At 40.9% G+C, this 24,858-nt stretch overlaps 1 protein-coding gene across 3 annotated transcripts in view; it reads right to left on the bottom strand.

Annotated features, from left to right (window-relative positions):
- Positions 1-24,858, bottom strand: part of PDS5A (PDS5 cohesin associated factor A) — a 163,412-nt gene that overhangs the window by 74,962 nt on the left and 63,592 nt on the right. For all 3 annotated transcript variants that reach the window (XM_045019338.1, XM_045019340.1, XM_045019339.1), the window contains exons 3-9: positions 20,797-21,000; positions 20,464-20,550; positions 19,254-19,351; positions 18,653-18,779; positions 12,224-12,304; positions 9,941-10,081; positions 3,314-3,429 (exon numbers count right to left, since the gene is read on the bottom strand). In XM_045019338.1, the coding sequence (XP_044875273.1) occupies positions 3,314-3,429; positions 9,941-10,081; positions 12,224-12,304; positions 18,653-18,779; positions 19,254-19,351; positions 20,464-20,550; positions 20,797-21,000 (854 nt within the window). The remainder of the gene's footprint in view (positions 1-3,313; positions 3,430-9,940; positions 10,082-12,223; positions 12,305-18,652; positions 18,780-19,253; positions 19,352-20,463; positions 20,551-20,796; positions 21,001-24,858) is intronic.

The following is a 24,858-nucleotide window of genomic DNA, read 5'->3' as shown; positions in this document are numbered from 1 at the left end:
GGACAGTCTACGCCAGTGGGCTGGCGGATGAAGAGAGGCAGCAGTTAAACCCTGTGTCCCTTCTCCTCGCAGGCCCCTACCGAGGCTGCCACTGCCTTGGTGGCGGGGGAGGCCTGAACGGCTGCTGTGCAGGCTGAGGAGTATGCATCCCTATTGAACGGAGTATAGCATGGATGTCCTTTAGGCCACGCAGTCTTGCATCCATTTGGTCAGAAAACAGCCCTGTCAAATCGGAGGTCCTGAATAGAGGTCTGCAGCTGCTGGGACAGGCTGGCAGTCCGGAGCCTGGAACTGCGCCGGATGACTGCCACAGAGGCGACCACTCTGGTAGCTGAATTGGCTGTCCAGGCCATCTGGAGGGAGCACTGAGCTACCACGGTACCTTCCTCCACCAGAGCCCCAAATTCCTGGGCCGCCTCCTGGGACACAGAGTCCATAAAGTTAAGGGGAGAATCCCACAAGTTACAATTATAACACCCCAAGAAGACCTGATGGTTCACCACCCGAAACTGGAGTCTGGCCATGGAATAAATCTGGCATCCAAACAGGTCCAATCTCTTGGTCTCTTTATTCTTGGGGTTGGAACTGGCCAGTCCCTGTTGTTCCTTTTCATTGGCTGCCGATATGACTGACGACCACGAGGGTGGGTGAGTGTGTAAGTATTCAAATCTCTTAGCGGGGACAAAATACTTCTTTTCCGCCCTCTTGGAAGTGGGCGGGATGGAAAACAGGGCAATATTTAGGACCCCCTCATGCACCAGGAACATGACCCTTGCTGGGGTGGACGCCAAGAGCAGGTTGAACAATATGCCCTCTGGCTCTGCCATTTCCTCTGCTTTGAGCTCCAAGTTAGTGGCCACCCGGCAGAGCAGTGCCTGATGTTCCTTGAAGTCATCCAGTGGACTAGCCCTGGAGGGCCCCACCACCGCCTCGTCTGGAGAGGAGGAGGATGACTGGACCACCGGGGGAGGGCCTGGGGCATTGTCACTCGCCAGGGAGGGAGGTCTCAGGGTGGACGCTGGTTCCTCCACCACCATGCCCACTGGCACGTCCTGCACCGAGCCTGGTGCCCCCAGTACCAACCTTGCTTTCTCCACTGTGGCGACTGAGGACTGGTGGGATTGGGGCAATGGCATGACAGGTACGCCCCAGGTGTTCCAATAGGGCCATTGTGTCGGCCACTGGCCCTGCTGCCAGGTAGACATCGCCACAGCGGATGCACCCTCTGGAGCCCAGTCGTGCTGCTGCCTAGTCGAGCAGCCAAACTCCCTCTCTGTGCTGGAGAATTCCTCCTCCTCCGATGACCAGGGCAGGGCCATCGAGGCCTAGGTCTGGCGGCTAACTGTCGCCACAGGTGACCGGTGCTGGGAACGGTCCGACCAGTTCCAGGAATAGGGGGAGCAGCGCTGAGCTGGGGAGCATCCTGAAGTCTTGGTGACATTGACCGTTGGCACAAAAACAACTGGTACTGACTGTGGGATGAGCGGTATCTCTTTCTGGGTGAGTCCCTGTGCAAGGGTGGAGACTGGGAGCACAGCGTGAACGACCCGTAATGGCGAACCGGTGACCTGTGCTGATGCGGAGACCAAAGGCATGGCAACACGGGGCTCTGCCTTGGTTCCGGAGACCAACGGTGCTCGCTTGCCTTGTGCAAGGCTCTCATGGCGGGCTTGTCCTCACGGGGAGCCTTAGCAGGTTCCATTCCATCACCGCACACAGCACCAGTTGCGGTGGGAGTGCTTCTTGCTCTCCAGTCACAAGGAGTTGAGAGAGCATCACCTGCACCATCAGCCTGGGTCCCCTACCACTCCTCAGAGTTGGTGGCGGGTCCCTGTGGGAGGGTAGTACTCCCTGGGAGAAAGCCCCAGTGCTGCTCCGGTGCGGGCAGGCAGCCCGAGCAGGGTGCTTTGCCCAATGCCCCTTGATCTGGCTTGCTCAGTGTCATGTCCTCTTCTTAGCCTTCTTCTTAGATACCATCGAAGGGGACCAGTGGCGGGACGGGACCAGTGGCGGGACAGGACCAGTGGCGGGAGCGTGCTGCGCACCGAGGCTGAAGTACTGGGCATTGTATCCATCCAGGCTGGCTCCGAGGCTGGACATAGAGCAGTCTCCAAGAGGACGGCCCTCAAGGGAATTTTGCATTCTCTGGAACGAAAGTTCTTACAGATACAATACTTCTCTTATATATCGGATTCCCCCAGGCACTTTAAACAGCTACCATGTGAATCACTAACAGGCATAGGCCTGTTGCAGTCAGAATAGGGCTTAAAACCGGGAGACTGGGGCAAAGTCCCCACCGAGACCCTAACTGACTAACAACAGTACTTAACAGGTACTTAACTAAACTATCTACAAATAAAACTATTTACAGCTGGAACACACAGTTCAGAGTAGGAGCAAAAGAACGCTGACCACTTGCGAAACAAGGGAAAGAGGTACTCCAACTGTCCACCAAGGAACTGGGAGGGCGTAGGGCCGGCAGCACCTGATATACTGATGCATGAATGCAGCACTCCATAGGGTTCCTCAGCTGTCCCTACAGATTCTGCTTAGGCAAAAGTCTCCGACAACTGTGCATGTGGGCACACACACACCTAGAAGGAATCAAAATGAGCAAACACATGAAGAAGAACAGATGCTTTCAGAGAACTAGCCACAATGATTCCCAGGTCTCTTTCTTGAGTGGTAACAGCTAATTTAGACCCATCATTTTGTATGTATAGTTGGAATTATGTTTTCCAACATGCATTACTTTGCATTTATCAACACTGAATTTCATCTGCCATTTTATTATCCAGTCACCCAGTTTTGTGAAATCCGTTTGTAACTTTTCACAGTCTGCTTTGGACTTAATGATCTTGAGTCATTTTGTAATGTCTGTAAAATTTGCCACCTCACTATTTACCCCTCTTTCCAGATTATCTATGACTATATGTTGAACAGCACTGGTCCCAGTACTGCTCCCTGGAGGACACGGCTATTAACTTCTCTCCATTCTGAAAACTGACCATTTATTCCTATCCTTTGTTTCCTGTCTTTTAACCAGTTACTGATCCAAGAGAGGACCTTCCCTATTATCCTATGACAGCTTAGTATGCTTAAGATCCTTTAGTTAGGGACTTTGCAAAGGCTTTCTGAAAGTTCAAATACAATACGTAACAAATCTTCCCGCCCAAATAAAAAACAAATTAAACTATAGCTTTTGAAAACAGAGAAATGCTGGAAAAAAGTGTTTCTAATTAATAGCACTATTAGGAATACTTCGCAATTGTAAAGAATACAAATTCTGAAGTCGGTCTGTATGTTTTCTCACCGTCCAAGAAAGCATTGCCAAAGAGGACGATTTTGTGTTGCCAGATCAGAATCTTTAGAGCCAAATAGTTTAGCTAGAAGTCGAACAACAGCCAAACGCTCTTCTCCATCATTACTCTAAAAACCAAAAAGAAATAGATAAACCATTAAATCATTAACTGTTCAAATACAGCTATAAAGAAAATTATGACTTCTCATATTTGTACTGGTTACAATACAGAATTCCTCTTTCCCCTCACCCTTCCATCCCCGCACGAGTTACCGTGTTAAAATATTTATTTTAATTAAATAAAATTTCTGATAAATGAAATTTAAAGAGTTGGAGGTTAACAGTGTTAAAATTAGGCACTAATCTGTTTTTCATTGTTAATATCACTTAGTTATTTTGTACTTTATGAAGATTTTAATAATATAGATTATAGTAATGAATTACTGTTATAGGTTTATCATATAGCTGGAATCCAGACATCTCTGAATATGTCCTACACAATGACTATTTATATCAGTGTGAATAATATACTCAGAAAGATCACACTTCAGTAAGGTACTTCAGCACATGCCTAACTTTAAGAATGAGTAATCCTAATTACTTCAAATGGACTGCCTTGCATGGATAAAATTAGGCGTGTGCTTAAGTACCTTCCTGAATCAGGGACAAAAAACAGTAAACAGATAACTGGTAGAGAACATTAAAAAAAATTCAACAAATCTGTAAATTTTTTCTAAAAGTAGTATATTACATTTTTAAGCACTTTAAAAAAAAACCCTGCACTTTTAGACTGGTATTACTCAATAGCAAAATTTGACAGATTATACAGCTCCACTAACACTCTGGAGAGTCTCATCCAGTCAGCTTCAGCCATATGGATGGTAGCCATCATAAAGCAAGCAAGGTGGTTTTCAATTATCTGAAATTGAAATTTGTTTTTCAAGCAAAAAATAAGATTGTATCTTTGCTCCATAATGGTACTCTGATTGTCTTTAACTCCAGTCACATAACATTAGTATCATCAGACAAAAATGACAGTAAACATACTGTTACCTATTAAACCAACATACAAAAGTCATTGGATGGATAGCTGTCCACTTCCAAACAAGTAATCTTTCAGTTAGAAAGAAAAACACACATGCAGTAATTTGTGTACTACATAACTTCGGTAATTTTAAATGTCCTTTTTATAGTCAATGATGTAGATTTTTTTATTTTAAAATGTATTTTAACAAATATAATGTGGGAAAGTTTGAGATATTTATTAAGTTAAATGTTGACATGAAACAGATGTTTATCATCAAAGCGGGAGATATTTAGGCTGCAATTTTCAAAGGGAAGTTAGATACCAAAATCCTATTGAAAATCATTAGAAGCTCACGGCTTATTCTCTGACAATCATTATTTAATGTTTATTTCCAGTTGTACCAACAATGGGGTAGGTGCTTTCCAAACACATAAAAGAAACCACACCACCTACCCTAAGGTGCTCACAATTTCAACACAGACAAATTTTATGTTAACAATTAAAAAAACAGGATGAATAAAGCTATTCCCCAGCTGCTACTCAGGATTTTCATGATAAGTCAGGTAACTTTCTAACCGGTTATAAGACAACAGATAAGTAACTTAGATATACTTATCATGCTACAAAAGTTTTGTTAACATACCATATACTTTATGTCAGTTTTCCCTACCCTTTGTCTACTTATCAGCCCACTTTCTCCACACTCTTTTCCTCCACATAGTAAAGTTAAACTGCAACTTCTTACTGACTACGCTAAATGAAAAGTCCTTGCTCACAAAGAGCAAATTCTCTACCTATCCAGTTAACGGAAAATTTTGCATACTGCTCTTGAAAAAGTCTTCTTATGCTCAGTTAGATAAAACAAAAATAAATTAGTATTAACTAGCTAGACTATTATAGTTGAAAAGCAAGGTTACTTATCTTATAGTAATGAGTTGTTTAAGATGTGCAGTCCTTATCTGTATTCCATTCTGGGTACATATGCGTTCTATGCTCTTAAGGCAGGAAGATTCTTGCTAGCAATATCCTTTGGTCTGTACCTGTGCTCTTCCTCTCCTTGTGCTCCAATCCACGGGCAGAAGGGGTGGTGTGGACCAACCACCTCTCCAGTTCATTCTCTACTGCGAGTCAAGTTTATGATCCGAAGCAGAAGGGGGAAGGAGAGCAGGTAGTGGAATACAGACTGAGATGTGTATTTCCTAACAACTCCAGTTACTACAAGGTAAGTAACCTTTCTTTCTTCTGCTAGTACTGGTCCCTATGTGGATGATTGACAAGCAATACTCATGATGGAGGATAGATGACTGCAGGACCCAAAGGATGCATCAACTGAGGAGTCTTGCACCAGGGCACTGTCTTGTGAAAGTCTGAATAGAACTCCACATAGCTGTTTTATATATGTCAAGGTGAGGCATCTCCTGAAGCAAAGCTACCAAAGTGGCTTTTGCTCTGGAGGAATAGCTTGCTCCTCCACTGTACAGCTATCCGGTAACAGAGCAAGATGCAGCCCAAAATCCACTCGGATAACTCTTGTCCTTTCATGCATTCTGCCAGGACCACAAATGGCCTAGGTGATCTCCTAAAAGCTTTTGTTCTCTGAAGACAGAAAGCCAACACCCAATGCATGTCCATATCTGCTTCTCATTGGTGGTTTGAGGCTCAGGAAAAAACACAAGTAAGCATACAGTCTGATTCATATAGAAGTCCAAGATTACACTGGTGATGAACTTAAGGTGCAGTCTCCATGAAACCTTATCCATACGGAAAATGGTACTTAGTGCATAGGCCACTAGGGCCACAGGTTCACCTAGCCTTCTAGCCAAAGTGATGGCCACCAAGAAGGCTACCTTCATAGATAAATGAGAAAGTAAGCAAGTTGCTAATGCTTCAAATGGTAGCTTAGTTAGAGCTGAAAGGACCAAGTTGAAATCCCATGTCAGAGCAGGTCTAGTTACTGGAGGGAAGGTTCTGAGCAAGCCTTTCAGGGAGCTAAGGGAAAGAACAAAGGTTTTCTAGGTGAATAGTCAGTCTAAAATAGTGGGAATGTCCATCTCCTCTGAAGATATTTGGTGACACTGAGCCCAAATAGAGAATCTTTTCCACTCAGCTAAGTAATACCTTCTGGTGGATTCCTTCCTGTTGTTGTTAAGCATGGCTTTAACAGCTGTTGGATATTTCTGTTATAAGTTTGACACCCATCCACTAAGTCGTGAGTGGCTTCAAATTTGGATGCCTGATCTTGCCCATGCCCATGTCCTGTGTGAGGTGGTCTGAGAAAGACTGGTGGACAGGATGAAAGACAGAGAAGGAGGGGGAACCAGAACTGTCTTGGGCACTTGGGAGTGATGAGGATAATCACTATTTTGTCCTGCTAGGTTTTCCTGAGAATTTGAAGTAAGAACGAGAGTGGGAGAATGGCTTATATCAAATTTCTCATCCCTTGGATTTCTGACTGTGTGTTCCCCTGGAGCAGTACATTGTGCATTTCTAGTTCTGTAATGCAAACAGATTCAAAGATGGAGATATCCCCATTGCAGGAATATGTCTTTCACTACTGAGCTGTGGATCTCCCATTCATGTTCCATGCAGAATTATCTGTTGACACTGGCTATTAGGGTATTCTGTATTCCCAGAAGATGAACTACTAATAAGGTAATCTGATGACAAATACACCAGCTCCACAGGCCACTATGCCAAGTGGCATAGATCTTGATCCCCCTTGCTTGTTTACATATAACACATTTGTCATATTGTCTGACAGCACGTGAATACGTGGGTATGAATGAATAATATTACATCGCTTGCAGGCCTTTCAGACTGCTCTCTGTTTCAGAAGATTTATGCATCCTGGACTTGCATGTTCCCTGAGCTGTGTGTTCATCCAGATGAGCACCACAGCCTACAAGGGAGATATCCATAATTAACGTCTTCTGAGGAGGTGGTGGAGCAAAAGGAACTATACACACCTGTTTCCTGTCCTGCCACTAAACTAGACAGTCTCATACTCTGGGAGGAAACATAAATAATTTGTCCATACTGTGCCTGCTGGCATGTATACCATTTTCTTGTAGACCGTGAAGTCAGAGCCTCCTCAGTGGTATCATATAGATGCAAGAAGTTACGTGACCTGGAGGATAAGGCATGACCGAACCCATGTTTGGGGGCTCTTTCTGAGCTAGTTGATCAGAATGTTCACAGATTGAAACCTGTCCACAGGGAGGTAAGTTTTGCCCATGATCACATCTACAGTCTCTTTAATGAAATCTAATGGCACTAAAATGGACTCTTTTACATTCACGCAGATTCCTAGTGATGTTCAAAGATTGATCAGAGACGAGGTTCATGCACCTCCCAATGAGACTTTCCCAGAAGTCAATAATCTATGTATGGACAGATTATAGAACTGTTGCGCCAGAAGTGTGCTACCATTACTGAAAGCACTTTTAGAAACATTCTAGGTGCTGCTGCCAGACCAAAGGGAAGCACTTTGTACTGATAGTGGTTTGCACCTATTATGGTGTAGGATTATACAAAGAATTAAATTTAGTTTGGCTAAAGAAAATATATGCTTTGCAGTTTGTGTAAAATGTGTTTAGCAGTCACGGAAAGGCCCTGAAAGATGGCATGCTAAACTGAAAACACTGGATTTAATTGAAAAACTGGACCTGCAAGGTAACTGATAAGATAGGAGAAAAATATTTGAGAGGCCCCAATTATATGGAGTGGTTATAAATAGTTTTAGCAAAAAAGGAATTCACAAAGCAATGACTATAGCCTTGTAGAGTCCAATAGATAAGATATAAAAGAGTAAGTTCTTAGATAGTTCAGTGCTAGTGCCTGCTTATCCAAGCTGAAGCCAGTGATGACAGTCCTTCTTTCATATCAGAATAGCCCAATGAACAAAATGTGGGCTCCATCTCAAAGGTGGTGCCGTCAGAATCATCGATGAGGAAATAGCCCGACTGGTAGAGGGAGTAGTAGACTGGCTTCTTTCATAATCTTTGTGGACTGACAGTGTCTGGATTTCCTTTATAAAGACTGATAAAATGGGAGATTCCAGATCTGGTAGGATGGTGATGTCCTCCACAGTGGTACCATGTGGAGTTCTCTCTCTTGTCAATGTTGATGGTATATGGGATGGTCATCTGTCCTTCGCCAGTAATGGAGGTCATATTGGTCTAGGCTCATGCCTCTATTTGCACGTTAACAATGGTGCCGAAGTGGAGATGATCTCAGTCTTTGAAGCCTGTGAGTTGGTGCCATGACCTCAATGAGCTTTCGAGCTTCCCAGCACTGGATGCTAAGAGTCATCTGATCTTGAGGGTGTAGGGCAGTAGTTTTCAACTGGGGGTCCACTGAACCCAGGGGGTCCGCAGACTATGTCTAAGGGGTCCACATGCTCCAGGTGGTGTTTCCTAAATCTAAAGTCCCATGCTTGATGGGTTCAGGGCAGGAAAGAGCAACAGATACTGCATTTAGAGGACATATGAGCTATTTCAAGGCACTGGAGGCACCTTTGGTGGACATCACTAACCGGGGGCAGGAGACACGATTCTTGAAGCCCAGAATCCTGGGCGTAACTGGAGTCCCGTACTGGGAAGGGAGGGATCTCTGGAGGTGGGGAAGAGGGTTGCCCAAAATCTAACTCAGTGGTTCCCAAACTTTTTCATGCCACAATCCCCTTTGGGCTCACCTCTGTTAATGTAACCACCCAGGCTCTGAGAGGTGGCAGATTTGAAAATTAACAGCACAAATGACTATTTTTAGATCATCCCATTACTCCACACAAGGCAATAACAAGATGCTCAATTTATATTAAAAGTTATAAATAGAGTTGCCACCTCCAAGGCACAGAAAAACTGGCCACTGGTCATTCCCTGTTACCCCCACTTAACCCCTTTCAGGTGCTTCCCACCCACCAGCTGCATGCCCCCCAACCCATGAGCCCCTACACCCACTTCCTCCCAGAGGCCTTCTTGAGGGAGAGATAGCCCCCTGGAAGTCACCTAGAGACAGGCGTGCCTGTCCTCTGCCTGCCCCCACCCAACCATGAGCCTCTATACCCATGACTCTCCAACTAGCAGGAGCCTCAGAGCTTGAGGAAGTCTCCTCAAGGTCTGTCCCACCTCTTATACTCTCTAATCAGAGCATGAGGGGAGCAAGAGCACAGGCATGGACCAACAGACACCATTAGCAAGAATCTTCTGGTCTGAGGTGCAATGAGCATTTCACCCACAGTGAAATACACATAGGGACCAACACTTAAAAAAGAACCCCAAATACAAGTACTTATGACATTCACATCAATACCAAGTGAGTTCATCATTATTGTTATTACAGTATATACAGAAGAAAATAATGTGGGTTGTTTTTTTTTAGTTTTTTTTTTTTTAAGAAAGACCTTCAGGTTTTCCATTTTAACAAGTCTGTTCATAATTCTATCTATGGCCTTTATTTGATCAAATTAAAATAACAGCCATATAATGCAAAGTGTAAAAGTGCTGGTGTTCAAGTTATCAACTGAAATAACGAAATAGTTCTTAAATCTGTGGCACCCAATGTCATACTCCTCATTTTCTTGTATTGAATTCAAGAACTTTACTGTATCTTACCTTCAGTTTGAACTCAAGCTGTGGCATGACAGACAGCAATAAGTGAGGATCTATGGCAAACAGCTCTTGTATCAGATCAAATACATGTTCTGACAAGTCACTTACTGAAGACTTTCCCAGTACCAGAACCTGGTTAAAAAACTAAAACACACACAAGCACAAACAAACAAACAAAAATGCTGTTATTCTTTGCAGCCTTTTCCTATTCATGCAAGTATTGAAGTTTTATGTTTTTTAAAAGTATTCTACTGATCGCATACTACATACACTAATTCTAACACAATGGGACCAATAATGCTCCCATTATTAAATCAATAGGCGTTTGCCTGCAATAGTACAGTTTTGGGTCCAGAAAGTCTACAAAAAAAATATCAATATTTGTACTACAATTCAATTTATCTGACTCTCATAATTAATTAATTCATTCATAGCAAATACCTATGATAAAACAAATAACATTCCATAACCTAATAAAACTAAAAATCAATATGCAGCTAAATAATCGATAACTTAAAATTCATGATCATCCATCAAAATTTCATTTAAAAAGATTAAGGAAAGATCTGATGTAGTCGATTTTTTTTCCTTCCTAATTTTCATAGACAAGCATGCAAAAGTACTCTAATGTACTGAAACAAGCCAAAGGACTTTATCAGCATTTAGTCATTCTTAAAGAATTGCATGGGGTTATAGTGTTAACACTCATGAGTTTATTGTGGGTCTTGTGATATTTGGTGTTTTTCTTAAACCCCATCTCCTGGAGTCAGGTCACATAAGAATTTTGTTTTTAAATTTCTAGCCCTCGTGATTGCTTGGGGAGGGGAAGGAAACTTGAACCCTAAGTGCTTAAAAACCAAGACGCAAATAAAAAGAACCCAAATTTTATTATTTTTTAAAACCTCATTTTTTTTAAATTAACTGTTTTAGATTAAACCATAACTAATCAGAAAAAAATAGATATAAATCATTTCATTTCTCTGCCACGGGTTCTACTTCTGTAAAATGGGGCTAATGCTTACATACCTCACAGTGCTGCTACAGGATTAGTCAATATTTGTAAAACACTCAGAAGGGGGGAAAATTAGGATTACCTGGCATCTGGTTTTCCACTAGAATGCTCGGTCGAAAAGCAGCTCCAGTCAGCACTGTTGACCGGGCAATTTAAAGTCCAGTCGGTGGCACAGTGGGGCTAAGGCAGGCTCCTGCTAGCCCTGGCTCTGCGTGGTTCCTTGAAGCAGCTGGCAGGGTGCCCACAGGCTCCACATGCTGCCCTCGCCCTGAGCGCCGAATCTGCAGTTCCCAGCCAATGGGAGCAGTGGAGCCAGCGCTCGGGGCAGGGGAAGCACACAGAGCCTCCCTGGCTGCCCCAACACCTAAGGGTCTGCAGGGACATGGCAGCCACTGCAGGAGCCACCTGAGGTAAACAATGCCTGGAGCCCATGCCCCAACCTCCTGCCCCAGCCCTGAGCCCCCCACCCGCTCGCACCGTGCACTCCCTCCCACACCCCAACCCCTTGCCCCAGCCCAGAGCCCCCTCCTGCACCCCAAACCCTCATCCCCGACCCCACCCCAGAGCCTGCACCCCTAGCTGTAGCCCTCACCCTCCCCCTGCCCCAGCCCAGTGAAAATGAGCAAGTGAGCCAGAGTGAGCGACAGCGAGCAACGAAGGGGCGGGGCAAGGGTGTTCAGTTTTCTGAAATCAGAAAGTCGGCAACCCTAAGGGAAATGCTGCAAGTGCTAATAAAGTACTTCTACTAAGAATAAAAAAAGACTGTCTAAACTGTGTTGCATTTCCCCAGACTTTTTTGAAGCATCAATATCTTAAACATGTACAGCATATTAAAATAAGTAAAGAAGTCACATAGTTTTACACATTTATGCCTAAAACTAGGCACTAAATAAAAAAAATTCAGATTTTCAAAAGGTATGGAGCATTTACAACTGCCTTGATTTAAATATAAGTCTTGGGTGCTTGGTACATATGAAAGTCAGGCCACTTTTTACAATGTGGAGTTAGATGCTTAACTTTAGACCTACCTGCATAAAGTTAAGTGATTTCTTCACTTATTAGGCTTCTAAAAGCGTCAAACTCCTATTTCTTTAACATGGAAATTAATATATAGCAAGTTTTTTTTTTTAAAGATTTACCTTAATTTGAAAATAAGGATAATATTTTGTGTTTGTGTTACAAAATGTACTTATTATAGTACTGACTGCTTCAAACAAACAATTAGTAGGTAACTGGAGTTATATAGAGAGTATATTAACGCATATGTTACATACATTGGCGATACATGGTTCAATAGTCTGGACAGTCCTTTTCAACAAGACTTTTGCAAGATCAAATGCTTGTTTATTAAGATTCTGGAATAAAAAAAAAAGAGAAAAATCAAACTTAAAAGGGATACAGTTTACTTTAAAAGGCATCTTTTAATTTTTTTTCTTTTAACCAAAACCATGAACAAAAATGTTTTTAGAAAGAGGTCTTATAAAACCAACCTACTTATTCTCAAAACTACCAAAGCTCCATAATGTTAATTTAATTACACAGCTCCAGACTTAGAATATGCTAAAAACATTTTGAACACTTCATAATAGAACTTAACTGGAAGCTAAACACCCCTCACTCCTCCATTAAGAACTCACCATACTTAATTGAGTGTAGTTGCCATGCTTAATATTGGATTAATTTTTTTTCCATTTCATGTTCTTCCCACTTTGGTAACTAACAAACACCAAATTAGCCATAAGGTGGAAAACTGTTCTAGCATAAAATCTTAAGGCTGTGTTTTGAGCACTTAATTTTCAAGTGCACACTTGAAGTGAAAATTCACCCTTGTGAAGAGGATCAGCCTTGTACAAGTCTTCTGCAGAGGGATAATTTTCAACCTTGTAAACCTGCTAGGATTTTTCTACAGGGCATGTTCCAAATTATTATAATTCTATAGTCAAAATATTTTCAAATTTAGCAAAGGCACTATACCCCTCAGTTTCCATGATAAGCTGGAATTTTCAAAGTTCACCTTTGAGCTGAGTTTAGGCTTGAAAAATTTTAGGCCCAAAGGAGACTACCTTTCAAAATTTTTAAAAGTGAGTAAAAACTTTTAACCTACCTAGACCCCATACAAAAAGTTTTGTTAACTTAGATGTAAAGGGATACTGTCTATATGAAAATCATTAGTCTGAAAATTGTGACCTGTTACAAAAAACACCTGTAACTGAAAGACTTAGCAAAACACTCTGTTTTACCCCTATTCTTTTACATTTGTTTACTGGGCATTTGAAGTCAGTCCCTCCCTAACTCAAGAAACCCTATAAAAATCAACAGGAGAGACGAAACACCCTTGTATCTGTAAAGATTATTTTTCAATCAAATCGATAGCATCCCTTCAACTGTAAGAACTGGGGGTGGGGGAACATGACGGACAACACACATGCACTCCAATGCACAACCTTACAATGCCTCATTATTTCATAGTTTAGTGACAATCTTAGCATCCCTAGAGATTATACACTAGACAGAGGAAAAGCAATATAAAATTTATTACTCAAAAATTTTACTTTATCAAAAAAAAATTTCTATTATATAGTTACATTACAAACTTAAAAATATATTGATCTGCTACACATTATACAGTTAAAATCATACTGTGTTTTTTCCTATTTTCAGAGTAACTGAATGTACGTGGGCCCAGTGTATACCACGTTAATAGTCAGTGAATCACCATTAATGAGCAGCTTGATGTAAGAGCTCAGTTAAAAAAAAAAGATTAACTACTTTGCACTCTTGAAATGATTTATCACATTTATATTTATTAAGCCTTCTTTACTGATTAAGGAAAAATAAAGCTGGAAGCAATGTAGAAATAACACTATACTTCACACTCAGGTATAAATATATTTTTATCCCATTTTTTCTGCAGTGTTGCCCTATTTAAGTTATTTGCTTTGTAAGTAAGTGAATACTAAATTTTTGAAACAAATAACTGATCTGCAAGTAGAATCTTATATCATGTGAACGAGCCTGTAACACATAGCACAATGGGACATAACACAAAGAAATATAAAATTTCTGCTCTCCGCACATGAGCAGAACTTCCATTAAAATAATAATAGTCTGGCCAATTTCAGTACCCTTATTCTGTAGTAACAGAGAACTATTATTGTTCAGTTGCTTTGCATATATTTTGAAGTATTATAAAATGTTCTGTGCAAGAGAATAAAATACACTTTTTGTGCTAGTTTGCCTCTAATTTACATACCTATGGTCAGACAATTAATATAATCATGTGCAGAATTAGGGAATTCTCTGAAAGCAGAACATAATTACTTCAGTGAAGATCTAGATCAGAGAGAAGAATTTTAAAAATATACTGCAAACTACTGGATAAGCTTCCCCTATCTTCACAAGGCCTTTGATAATGTTTCCTGTGAGGAAAGTTGCACTACTGCCTAAAATATGCAGACTTTCTGACACACAGAGTGTATCTTGTAGCAACATTTATATGAGGTGTGGAAAATTGGCCACGTGACTCAGGAGTATCAAAAGCTAAAAGTATTGTAGAATTTTTTTTTCACAGAACAAATCATGGACAAAAATAAAGTTGGTTTCCTTGCATTGCTTAATAGGTAGATCTATTGCCCATAGACAATTTTATAAATAAAAAGAAAACATTTAAATATCTTCTACAGAATATTAAATTAATGTATGGCATTGACCCCAATTCTACTTTCCAATTTCTCTGAATGCCTTCAGCTTCCATTTCTTTTGACAACATGCAGTTATGATTAATGCATAATTGTGTTTGTAGTCCCAGATTAGATTGAAATTACTTTTAAAATCATTAGGGGGAGAAAAATGAAAGAAATCTGATGTCACTACAGGACAGAATTATGGTTGTTTAGGTGCCCTAACTGTACATTTCTATGTCTAATCATATTTGAATTTAAAATTAATTCTAAATTTCCTGGATTTGTAATGCTTAATTTGGGAATAATTAAAACATTCCAATAATTATTTTTATCCTACATTACTCACACTACTCTTAGCTTTAACTCCATATCCATGTAATTTTTACCTGGAAATTTCCTGGCTTTTTAAAAATTAATAATTTCATACATGAACAGTAAACAACAAACCCAACGAGACTGCTATCATGTATTACTACTACTGATTTGAAAGTATAGACTATCGACCTGAAATAAAGTATTTTATCTTTTAGGATCAGATTCACCAGTATACTCTGTCTACATTACATAACTCTGCACAAGCATTCCAAGCGTACTAGCCTCTCAAGTAAGGTTTTGTACTGCTCTCTTGATGCAAACCAGCTGTGATCAGGCAATTTTTTTTTTAAAGTGTACACCCCAATTTCCCCCTACCTCCCGCTTTCCACATCCTATTCCCCACATCCCCCTGCACCCTTCTCCCAGCTCAATGTAATAGGGGCATTGGCCCCAGAATACATGTGTATCCCAGTGTGCCTGTTTCAAGGCTGGCCTTATAAGAACATAAGAACATAAGAAAGGCCGTACCGGGTCAGACCAAAGGTCCATCTAGCCCAGTATCTGTCTACCGACAGTGGCCAATGCCAGGTGCCCCAGAGGGAGTGAACCTAACAGGCAATGATCAAGTGATCTCTCTCCTGCCATCCATCTCCATCCTCTGACGAACAGAGGCTAGGGACACCATTCTTACCCATTCTGGCTAATAGCCATTTATGGACTTAGCCACCATGAATTTATCCAGTCCCCTTTTAAACATTGTTATAGTCCTAGCCTTCACAACCTCCTCAGGTAAGGAGTTCCACAAGTTGACTGTGCGCTGCATGAAGAAGAACTTCCTTTTATTTGTTTTAAACCTGCTGCCTATTAATTTCATTTGGTGACCCCTAGTTCTTGTATTATGGGAATAAGTAAATAACTTTTCCTTATCCACTTTCTCAACATCACTCATGATTTTATATACCTCTATCATATCCCCCCTTAGTCTTCTCTTTTCCAAGCTGAAGAGTCCTAGCCTCTTTAATCTTTCCTCATATGGGACCCTCTCTAAACCCCTAATCATTTTAATTGCCCTTTTCTGAACCTTTTCTAGTGCTAGAATATCTTTTTTGAGGTGAGGAGACCACATCTGTACACAGTATTCGAGATGTGGGCGTACCATGGATTTATATAAGGGCAATAATATATTCTTAGTCTTATTCTCTATCCCCTTTTTAATGATACCTAACATCCTGTTTGCTTTTTTGACCGCCTCTGCACACTGCATGGACATCTTCAGAGAACTATCCACGATGACGCCAAGATCTTTTTCCTGACTCGTTGTAGCTAAATTAGCCCCCATCATGTTGTATGTATAGTTGGGGTTATTTTTTCCAATGTGCATTACTTTACATTTATCCACATTAAATTTCATTTGCCATTTTGTTGCCCAATCACTTAGTTTTGTGAGATCTTTTTGAAGTTCTTCACAATCTGCTTTGGTCTTAACTATCTTGAGAAGTTTAGTATCATCTGCAAACTTGGCCACCTCACTGTTTACCCCTTTCTCCAGATCATTTATGAATAAATTGAATAGGATTGGTCCTAGGACTGACCCTTGGGGAACACCACTAGTTACCCCTCTCCATTCTGAGACTTTACCATTAATTCCTACCCTTTGTTCCCTGTCCTTTAACCAGTTCTCAATCCATGAAAGGACCTCCCCTTTTATCCCATGACAGCTTAATTTACGTAAGAGCCTTTGGTGAGGGACCTTGTCAAAGGCTTTCTGGAAATCCAAGTACACTATGTCCACCGGATCCCCCTTGTCCACATGTTTGTTGACCCCTTCAAAGAACTCTAATAGATTAGTAACACACGATTTCCCTTTTGAGCAATAGTCAGCATGGTTTCTATAGAGTTTATGTTTTTCTATGTGTCTGACAATTTTATTCTTTACTATTGTTTCAACTAATTTGCCCGGTATCGACGTTAGACTTACCGGTCTGTAATTGCCAGGATCACCCCTAGAGTCCTTTTTAAATATTGGCGTTACATTAGCTAACTTCCAGTCATTGGGTACCGAAGCTGATTTAAAGGACAGGTTACAAACCATAGTTAATAGTTTCGCAACTTCACATTTGAGTTCTTTCAGAACTCTTGGGTGAATGCCATCTGGTCCCGGTGACTTGTTAATGTTGAGTTTATCAATTAATTCCAAAACCTCCTCTAGTGACACTTCAATCTGTGACAGTTCCTCAGATTTGTCACCTACAAAAGCCGGCTCAGGTTTGGGAATCTCCCTAACATCCTCAGCCGTGAAGACTGAAGCAAAGAATCCATTTAGTTTCTCCGCAATGACTTTATCGTCCTTAAGCGCTCCTTTTGTATTTTGATCATCAAGGGGCCCCACTGGTTGTTTAGCAGGCTTCCTGCTTCTGATGTACTTAAAAAACATTTTGTTATTACCTTTGGAGTTTTTGGCTAGCCGTTCTTCAAACTCCTCTTTGGCTTTTCTTATTACACTCTTGCACTTAAGTTGGCAGTGTTTGTGCTCCTTTCTATTTGCCTCACTAGGATTTGACTTCCACTTTTTAAAGGAAGTCTTTTTATCTCTCACTGCTTCTTTTACATGGTTGTTAAGCCACGGTGGCTCTTTTTTAGTTCTTTTACTGTTTTTCTTAATTTGGGGTATACATTGAAGTTGGGCCTCTATTATGGTGTCTTTAAAAAGGGCCCATGCAACTTGCAGGGTGTCTTTAAGAAGGGCCCATGCAACTATGCTCACCTGAACCTCATTTAGTTATCTTCCAGTTGATGGACCTAAGAGTTCAAGTGGAGATCATGTGACTAGATTACAAATTATAAATTCAACCTGGAGATTAGGTAATAGTAAGAGTTCAGAGAGCCTGCTGGAGAGAGGACAGGTTTGTGATAATTCTGCAGAGCTCCCAAGCAGAGGACCTGAGGACTGAGACCTGAAAGACAATAGAAGCCTGCTAGGAGGAGAAGCCTCACCTAAGACACCTGTAGGAAAGTAGGCTAAGAGGGGAAGAACCCTCCGCCGGGAAGGGCTTATATAAAGATTCTGAAGCATCAGAGGGAGGGCTACACAGACACTGAAGGACTGAAAGACAATTGAGCCCAGAGACGAGGCTGGAAAGAACTACTGGAACCATGGAAAAAGGTTGGAAGTCCTGCTGTGAGTTAAATGTTCTGTTAATAAACCAATATCCAGAAGGGAAGAGCTAATGGAAAATCATCCGTTGAGGAGAGTTTGACTGACAACATAAACTAAGGCAAACAGCAGGTCCTGATGCCTGATAAGGTACGCCCTGCTACCATCATTCACTTGCATAACAATCAAAATATGCCACATCTTTTCAATACAAATAAAATATTAAAACATAAGTTTTAAAAATGATAGTGCAGCAAGCCTGCAAGAGATTTGTCTTAGTCTTGGTCTTCCAGTGCACAACTCTTGGGGTAGCATGTAGCCTAAGTCAGTCAGTGGTGAAAACTTTACATATAGTTTAGGAATGACATTAATGGGTTCCCAAAAGGGAGTTTTCAATCCTTTGCTGCAAGACTGTAAAAAAAACAGCTGTGACGGATGGTACAGAATGTCCGAAGACAGGGAAATGTAACAAGACAAAGGAAACAAAACAAATACCATGGTTGTGCTGAAACACATTTTTATATGTTGTCACTGTATTTTACTTTGCAGACCTTGTGTGCAGGAATGAGGTTAATGAGAATGGAGTCCAGGAGCTCTTGAGTTACTCCATCACCCTCCATGATGATAGAACTCATCAAATCCAGCATGTGCATTTGTACCTTCTGGTTGTGACTATTGCTAAAAAGATAAAAAAGGTGATTAAAATTAAACTTTCAGACACCCAAGTGACCAAGAAAATTCATGTGCTAGCAGTATTTTAAAGAATAAATGGATGAACAACTAAGATTGTTCACCTTTCACTGACCCATATTTTCCACATTTATGAACTCTGAATATATTACTTAAATTGGTCTGCCTCAGTCATATAAATCTCAGAACACACACAAAATAAAGATAATTGAATCTGAGCAGGATATTATTATTTCTAGTGTCACCAAGTAATTTAGGCTTTTTAGACAGAGCACATGTATAATGAAATATTATAGATACTGTTTTGCTATTTGCTGCCCACAAAATGTCCTTTTTGAAAACTTGTTCTATTATAATCTATGAGTATTTATTTACATACTGAATGAAGAACTCAGTCTACAGAGACAAAGGTTCAAAAACCAAGGATATTTTGATAATATATATTAAAATATTTCAACTTACTTGATGACTGAAAAAAGAGTCCTAAAAAGCTGAATAAAAATTTCATTGCAATCTTCCAACTCAAAGCAGATGTTGTAAGATTTAACCCAAGCTAAATTCTATAAAAACAAACATAATAATAAAACACTCACAATAATAAAATTACAACCTTTAACTAAGTAACATATGTCTAAATTTTGCTAACTAAAATATAAAAGAAAAGTCACACTATACAACTTAGACTGCAAGCTCTTTGAGACAGGGACTGTCTCTATGTTTGTATTAGAGCCTAGCACAATGGGACCCTATAATACAAATAAAAATAATAAATCATGATGAAAACTAATTAAGGACTGACCCGATTTCATATGTGCAAAAGCAGATTGATACAACTTGTAAAGTCAGCTAGTATAGCCATGCTTGTAGGCTATCCATCTATGCTATCTTCTCTCTCATGGCATGAAGCATTTTTTAATTTAAACTTTACAAAATGGTTTCTACAAAGAGTCATGGCCTGATTGTATGAACAAGAAAGACATAACCATTTTAAAGACATTTTTGTCTTGCAAATAGATTTGTAAATTTGTAAAGCTTAGCCAACATTTATATTCATTTCCCAATGACCAGCATAATCATATTTGCAGTTCAACCTGTGTTTGAAATAATTTCGTAACATGGGAAAAACTGTTGTGCGAATGAAGCCTCGCAAATAACATCTGAAAGAATCAAACCCTTGGTAATTTTTTATGTAAGACCTACGGACATGGCTAATCATGACTAAAAGTCAAAATTTAAAACAAATACACCTCTACCCCGATATAATGCTGTCCTCGGGAGCCAAAATATCTTACTGCGTTATAGGTGAAACTGCATTATATTGAACTTGCTTTGATCCGCCGGAGTGCGCAGCCCCGCCTCGCCGGAGAGCTGCTTTACCACATTATATCTGAATTCATTTTATATCGGGCCGCGTTATATCGGGGTAGAGGTGTAATATTATCCTGCTTCTCAAACTATGGGCAACACTGTGCTCAGCATATAGTTAATAAGTCAAACTGAGCCATAACACAGGAGAAGCAATCATTAAACTTTTACCTGATTCGTGATGATATAATTTCTACAGCATGTCAAAGAATTCCTAAACAGGCTGTCACATACAGGGAAAGTCTGATTACACTTCATAGGGTTATGGGGCAGACATGGTCTATCAAAAGTCCAATAATTATATTACCTCTAATAAGTAAAAGTATCGGTTAAATTGGGGGCTCTTAGTGTCCTCCAAGCCTTTTAACTGTCTTGTAATAAACAAGAATATGTCCTGTAAAACAAAAAGGATAAAATAAAATGTAAAAACATACATAATAATCCTCTGACATAGCTATTATGAGTTCATTCAAATTAATTTCATTGTATGTACTTTATTAACGTCTCTTTAATAAACCTACGTGTCAGTATATTAAAAAACCCAGTAATATAATAAAGTGTGTAATGGATCCTTTGATTGTATGTTCAACTGCAAGAGAATTAGATGGGGAAAAGGGCTTATTTTAAAAGGATATTTTACCTTAAGTTTATCATGGGATGTATATGGCGCTTCTGGAGCATAGATTCGGAATATATCAGCCAAGCAACATGCTACAAGGAGACGCACATCTTTGTTGGGATTCCTGAGGAAGAATTCAGATGCAAGATGCAAAGCTAAAGGGAGATACTGCTGTTTCTCATCTTCTGAGTCCTGGTCCATGTCCATGAAGGTTTTTACTACCATCTAAGAGTTAAAGAAAAGGGGAAAAAAGACTTAATCCACTTTCTATTTTCATTCATAATTGTTAAATAATGCTTTCTAAAAGGAAGCAATACTATCCACAGTTATTTTACTGCCTAATTATTAGCATTAACATAACTTCCTGGTTAGGACACGCTGCAGAATAGACATATGACTTTTAAAGATATTTTGAACTTGATACTGTTAAGTCAACTCTTAAAAAGTCCTCACAAATATGGCCAAAAGCACAGAATAAACCTTAGGCTCAGCAAAAAATTTGTAGCCCAGGCAGGAGAGGCGTGGCTATGGTAGCTCTAAGCCACTTTTTCACTCTCCCAATCCTGCTTCAGTGTAATTTGGGCAGCACTATTTTAAGTCATGCCAGTTGCCTGGAGTTGTCCTATAGGTTGAAGTGCTGTGGCTCCATCTCTGCCCCACTCCCTATGCAAGGGTTAATGAAGAGGGCCCAAGAAGACAACCTTATGTTTGACTTCTGCAAAACCTACAGCAGAATCCTTCCCCAGCCAGATACGAGGCTTTTAGGGTTCCTTTATGCCACTCTGACCCTTTTACTTAGTGTAAATGGGCCAGAGAGGGGATGAGGGTCTCAGCGTTGTGTCTGGGACTATTTACTCAACAGATCTGTAACTTGCATGTATTCAGAGTCATATCTGTTTACGCAGCAAAGAATCCTGTGGCACCTTATAGACTAACAGACGTTTTGCAGCATGAGCTTTCGTGGGTGAATACCCACTTCTTCAGATGCAAGTGGTGGAAATTTCCAGGGGCAGGTTTATATATGCAAGCAAGAAGCAAGCTAGAGATAACGAGGTCAGTTCAATCAGGGAGGATGAGGCCCTGTTCTAGCAGTTGAGTGAAAACCAAGAGAGGAGAAACTGGTTCTGTAGTTGGCAAGCCATTCACAGTCTTTGTTTAATCCTGAGCTGATGGTGTCAAATTTGCAGATGAACTGGAGCTCAGCAGTTTCTCTTTGAAGTCTGGTCCTGAAGTTTTTTTGCTGCAAGACAGCCACCTTAAGGTCTGCTATTGTGTGGCCAGGGAGGTTGAAGTGTTCTCCTACAGGTTTTTGTATATTGCCATTCCTAATATCTGATTTGTGTCCATTTATCCTTTTCCTTAGAGACTGTCCAGTTTGGCCGATGTACATAGCAGAGGGGCACTGCTGGCACATGATGGCATACACCACATTGGTGGACATGCAGGTGAATGAACCGGTGATGGTGTGGCTGATCTGGTTAGGTCCTGTGATGGTGTCGCTGGTGTAGATATGTGGGCAGAGTTGGCATCGAGGTTTGTTGCATGGATTGGTTCCTGAGCTAGAGTTACTATGGTGCAGAGTGCACTTGCTGGTGAGAATATGCTTCAGGTTGGCAGGTTGTCTGTGGGCGAGGACTGGCCTGCCACCCAAGGCCTGTGAAAGTGGCCTTGGGTGGCACTTTCACAGGCCTTGGGTGGCAGGCCAGTCCTCGCCCACAGACAACCTGCCAGGAACCAATCCATGCAACAAACCTCGATGCCAACTCTGCATGGATTGGTTCCTGGCAGGTTGTCTGTGGGCGCGGACTGGCCTGCCACCCAAGGCCTGTGAAAGTGCCACCCAAGGCCACTTGGGTGGCAGGCCAGTCCTCGCCCACAGACAACCTGCCAACCTGAAGCATATTCTCACCAGCAACTGCACTCTGCACCATAGTAACTCTAGCTCAGGAACCAATCCATGCAACAAACCTCGATGCCAACTCTGCCCACATATCTACACCAGCGACACCATCACAGGACCTAACCAGATCAGCCACACCATCACCGGTTCATTCACCTGCATGTCCACCAATGTGGTGTATGCCATCATGTGCCAGCAGTGCCCCTCTGCTATGTACATCGGCCAAACTGGACAGTCTCTAAGGAAAAGGATAAATGGACACAAATCAGATATTAGGAATGGCAATATACAAAAACCTGTAGGAGAACACTTCAACCTCCCTGGCCACACAATAGCAGACCTTAAGGTGGCTGTCTTGCAGCAAAAAAACTTCAGGACCAGACTTCAAAGAGAAACTGCTGAGCTCCAGTTCATCTGCAAATTTGACACCATCAGCTCAGGATTAAACAAAGACTGTGAATGGCTTGCCAACTACAGAACCAGTTTCTCCTCTCTTGGTTTTCACTCAACCGCTAGAACAGGGCCTCATCCTCCCTGATTGAACTGACCTCGTTATCTCTAGCTTGCTTCTTGCTTGCATATATAAACCTGCCCCTGGAAATTTCCACCACTTGCATCTGAAGAAGTGGGTATTCACCCACGAAAGCTCATGCTGCAAAACGTCTGTTAGTCTATAAGGTGCCACAGGATTCTTTGCTGCTTTTACAGATCCAGACTAACACGGCTACCCCTCTGATACATATCTGTTTACGTAAGTGACAAAAATAAATGTGCATTGCTTTTTATTCCTGTTAGCACAACTAGCAGAAACTGAACTAGACACCATTCACTCTTGTGCATTGTCAACAAAATTATTTACTAAATTCCAATTTATTATGCCTGTGCAATCCTACTGAATGCAATGGGGTTGTACAGTTTTAAGTAAAGGCATAGTTTGGAGACAAAGATGTTGCAAAAGGTGTAAACTTTGAGGAAGGATGGGTCAGTGGCTATGACGTTAGTCTAAGACACAGGTTCATTGCTACTCTGCCACAGATGTCCAGTGTGAACTTGGGCAAGTTACAGTTACTCTGTGCCTAAATTCACTATCTGTAAAATGGGGATAACAGTTTTTCCCCACTTCACAATGGTATTGTGAGGATAAACATATTAGAGTGTGAAGCACTTAGATACCACAGTAATAAAGGGCATATAACACAGAAATAAAAATAGAAAGACAGAACCATAGATCCTGAGGATCTAATTTAGGCTACAGGACCTTTATTACTGGTAATGCACAAGAAGGAAAGAACCCCACTTGACTTTCAAAGCCCAGACTGAGTTTGTAGAGCTGACAATTAGAAATACATTTTTGTATTTAACTATATATAATTCTTTTGCAACTATGCCATTTTGAATGATAATGAAGTGGCTCCTCAGTTATTAAATGTGCCATTGCTTAAAAAGGTGATATGAAAATATTGCTGTTTCTTTTTCCTGGAACTGTGGAACCCAGCTTTAAGTGTAGCAGATAAAACAAATTAAAAAAAATAAATCAGTTTGTCTACCAAGCCTCCCTTAATCAGTATTATAATGGAGGCCCTTAATCAGTATTATAATGATTAAGCCTCCTCTAATCTTCACAGAACTACCAGCTAACTTCCCCATCAGCCAGCCCCTACTGCAGGGACTTTTGCAAGTTGTCAAATCTAAAAGGAAACCTAAAATTAGCCAAAAAGAGCTTTATGGTTGACCTCCATGAGAGCGCAAATTCTATTCATCACTTTCAGTTGATGAAAGCTTATGTCTCTTGGCCCGTTTCCATAAATATACTCTGTAACTACCTTCAGAACCATCATTGAGAAGATAAGCAAAACTCCCAACAAAAAAAAACTCCTCACGTCCTATACTGACAACAGTCACTCTGGCATAGCATCACAAATCACTTGTCCTTCCTAGAAGCTGGAATAAAATTTTATTTATACAGATAACACGTAAGTAGCAGCAAGATCTAGTAGGTTAAAGTACAAGAGTACGTGTTTCTGGTCCTGCCTCTGCCACAAATCTGTTGTGATATCTTGGTCAAATTACAAAGAGTGCTTGTCTTCACTTTTCCCTGACCCCACCATTTTTAAAGAGGTAAAAATATGGGTCAATACTAACACAACATGGGGGCAACGTTTTGGAGGGTTTTTTGGGTAAAG

This window comes from Mauremys mutica, chromosome 5, assembly GCF_020497125.1.
Source record: "Mauremys mutica isolate MM-2020 ecotype Southern chromosome 5, ASM2049712v1, whole genome shotgun sequence".
NCBI lineage: Eukaryota > Metazoa > Chordata > Testudines > Geoemydidae > Mauremys > Mauremys mutica.
The sequence above is the reverse complement of the archived record's forward strand: the minus strand, read 5'-3'. Positions and strand labels throughout refer to the sequence as shown.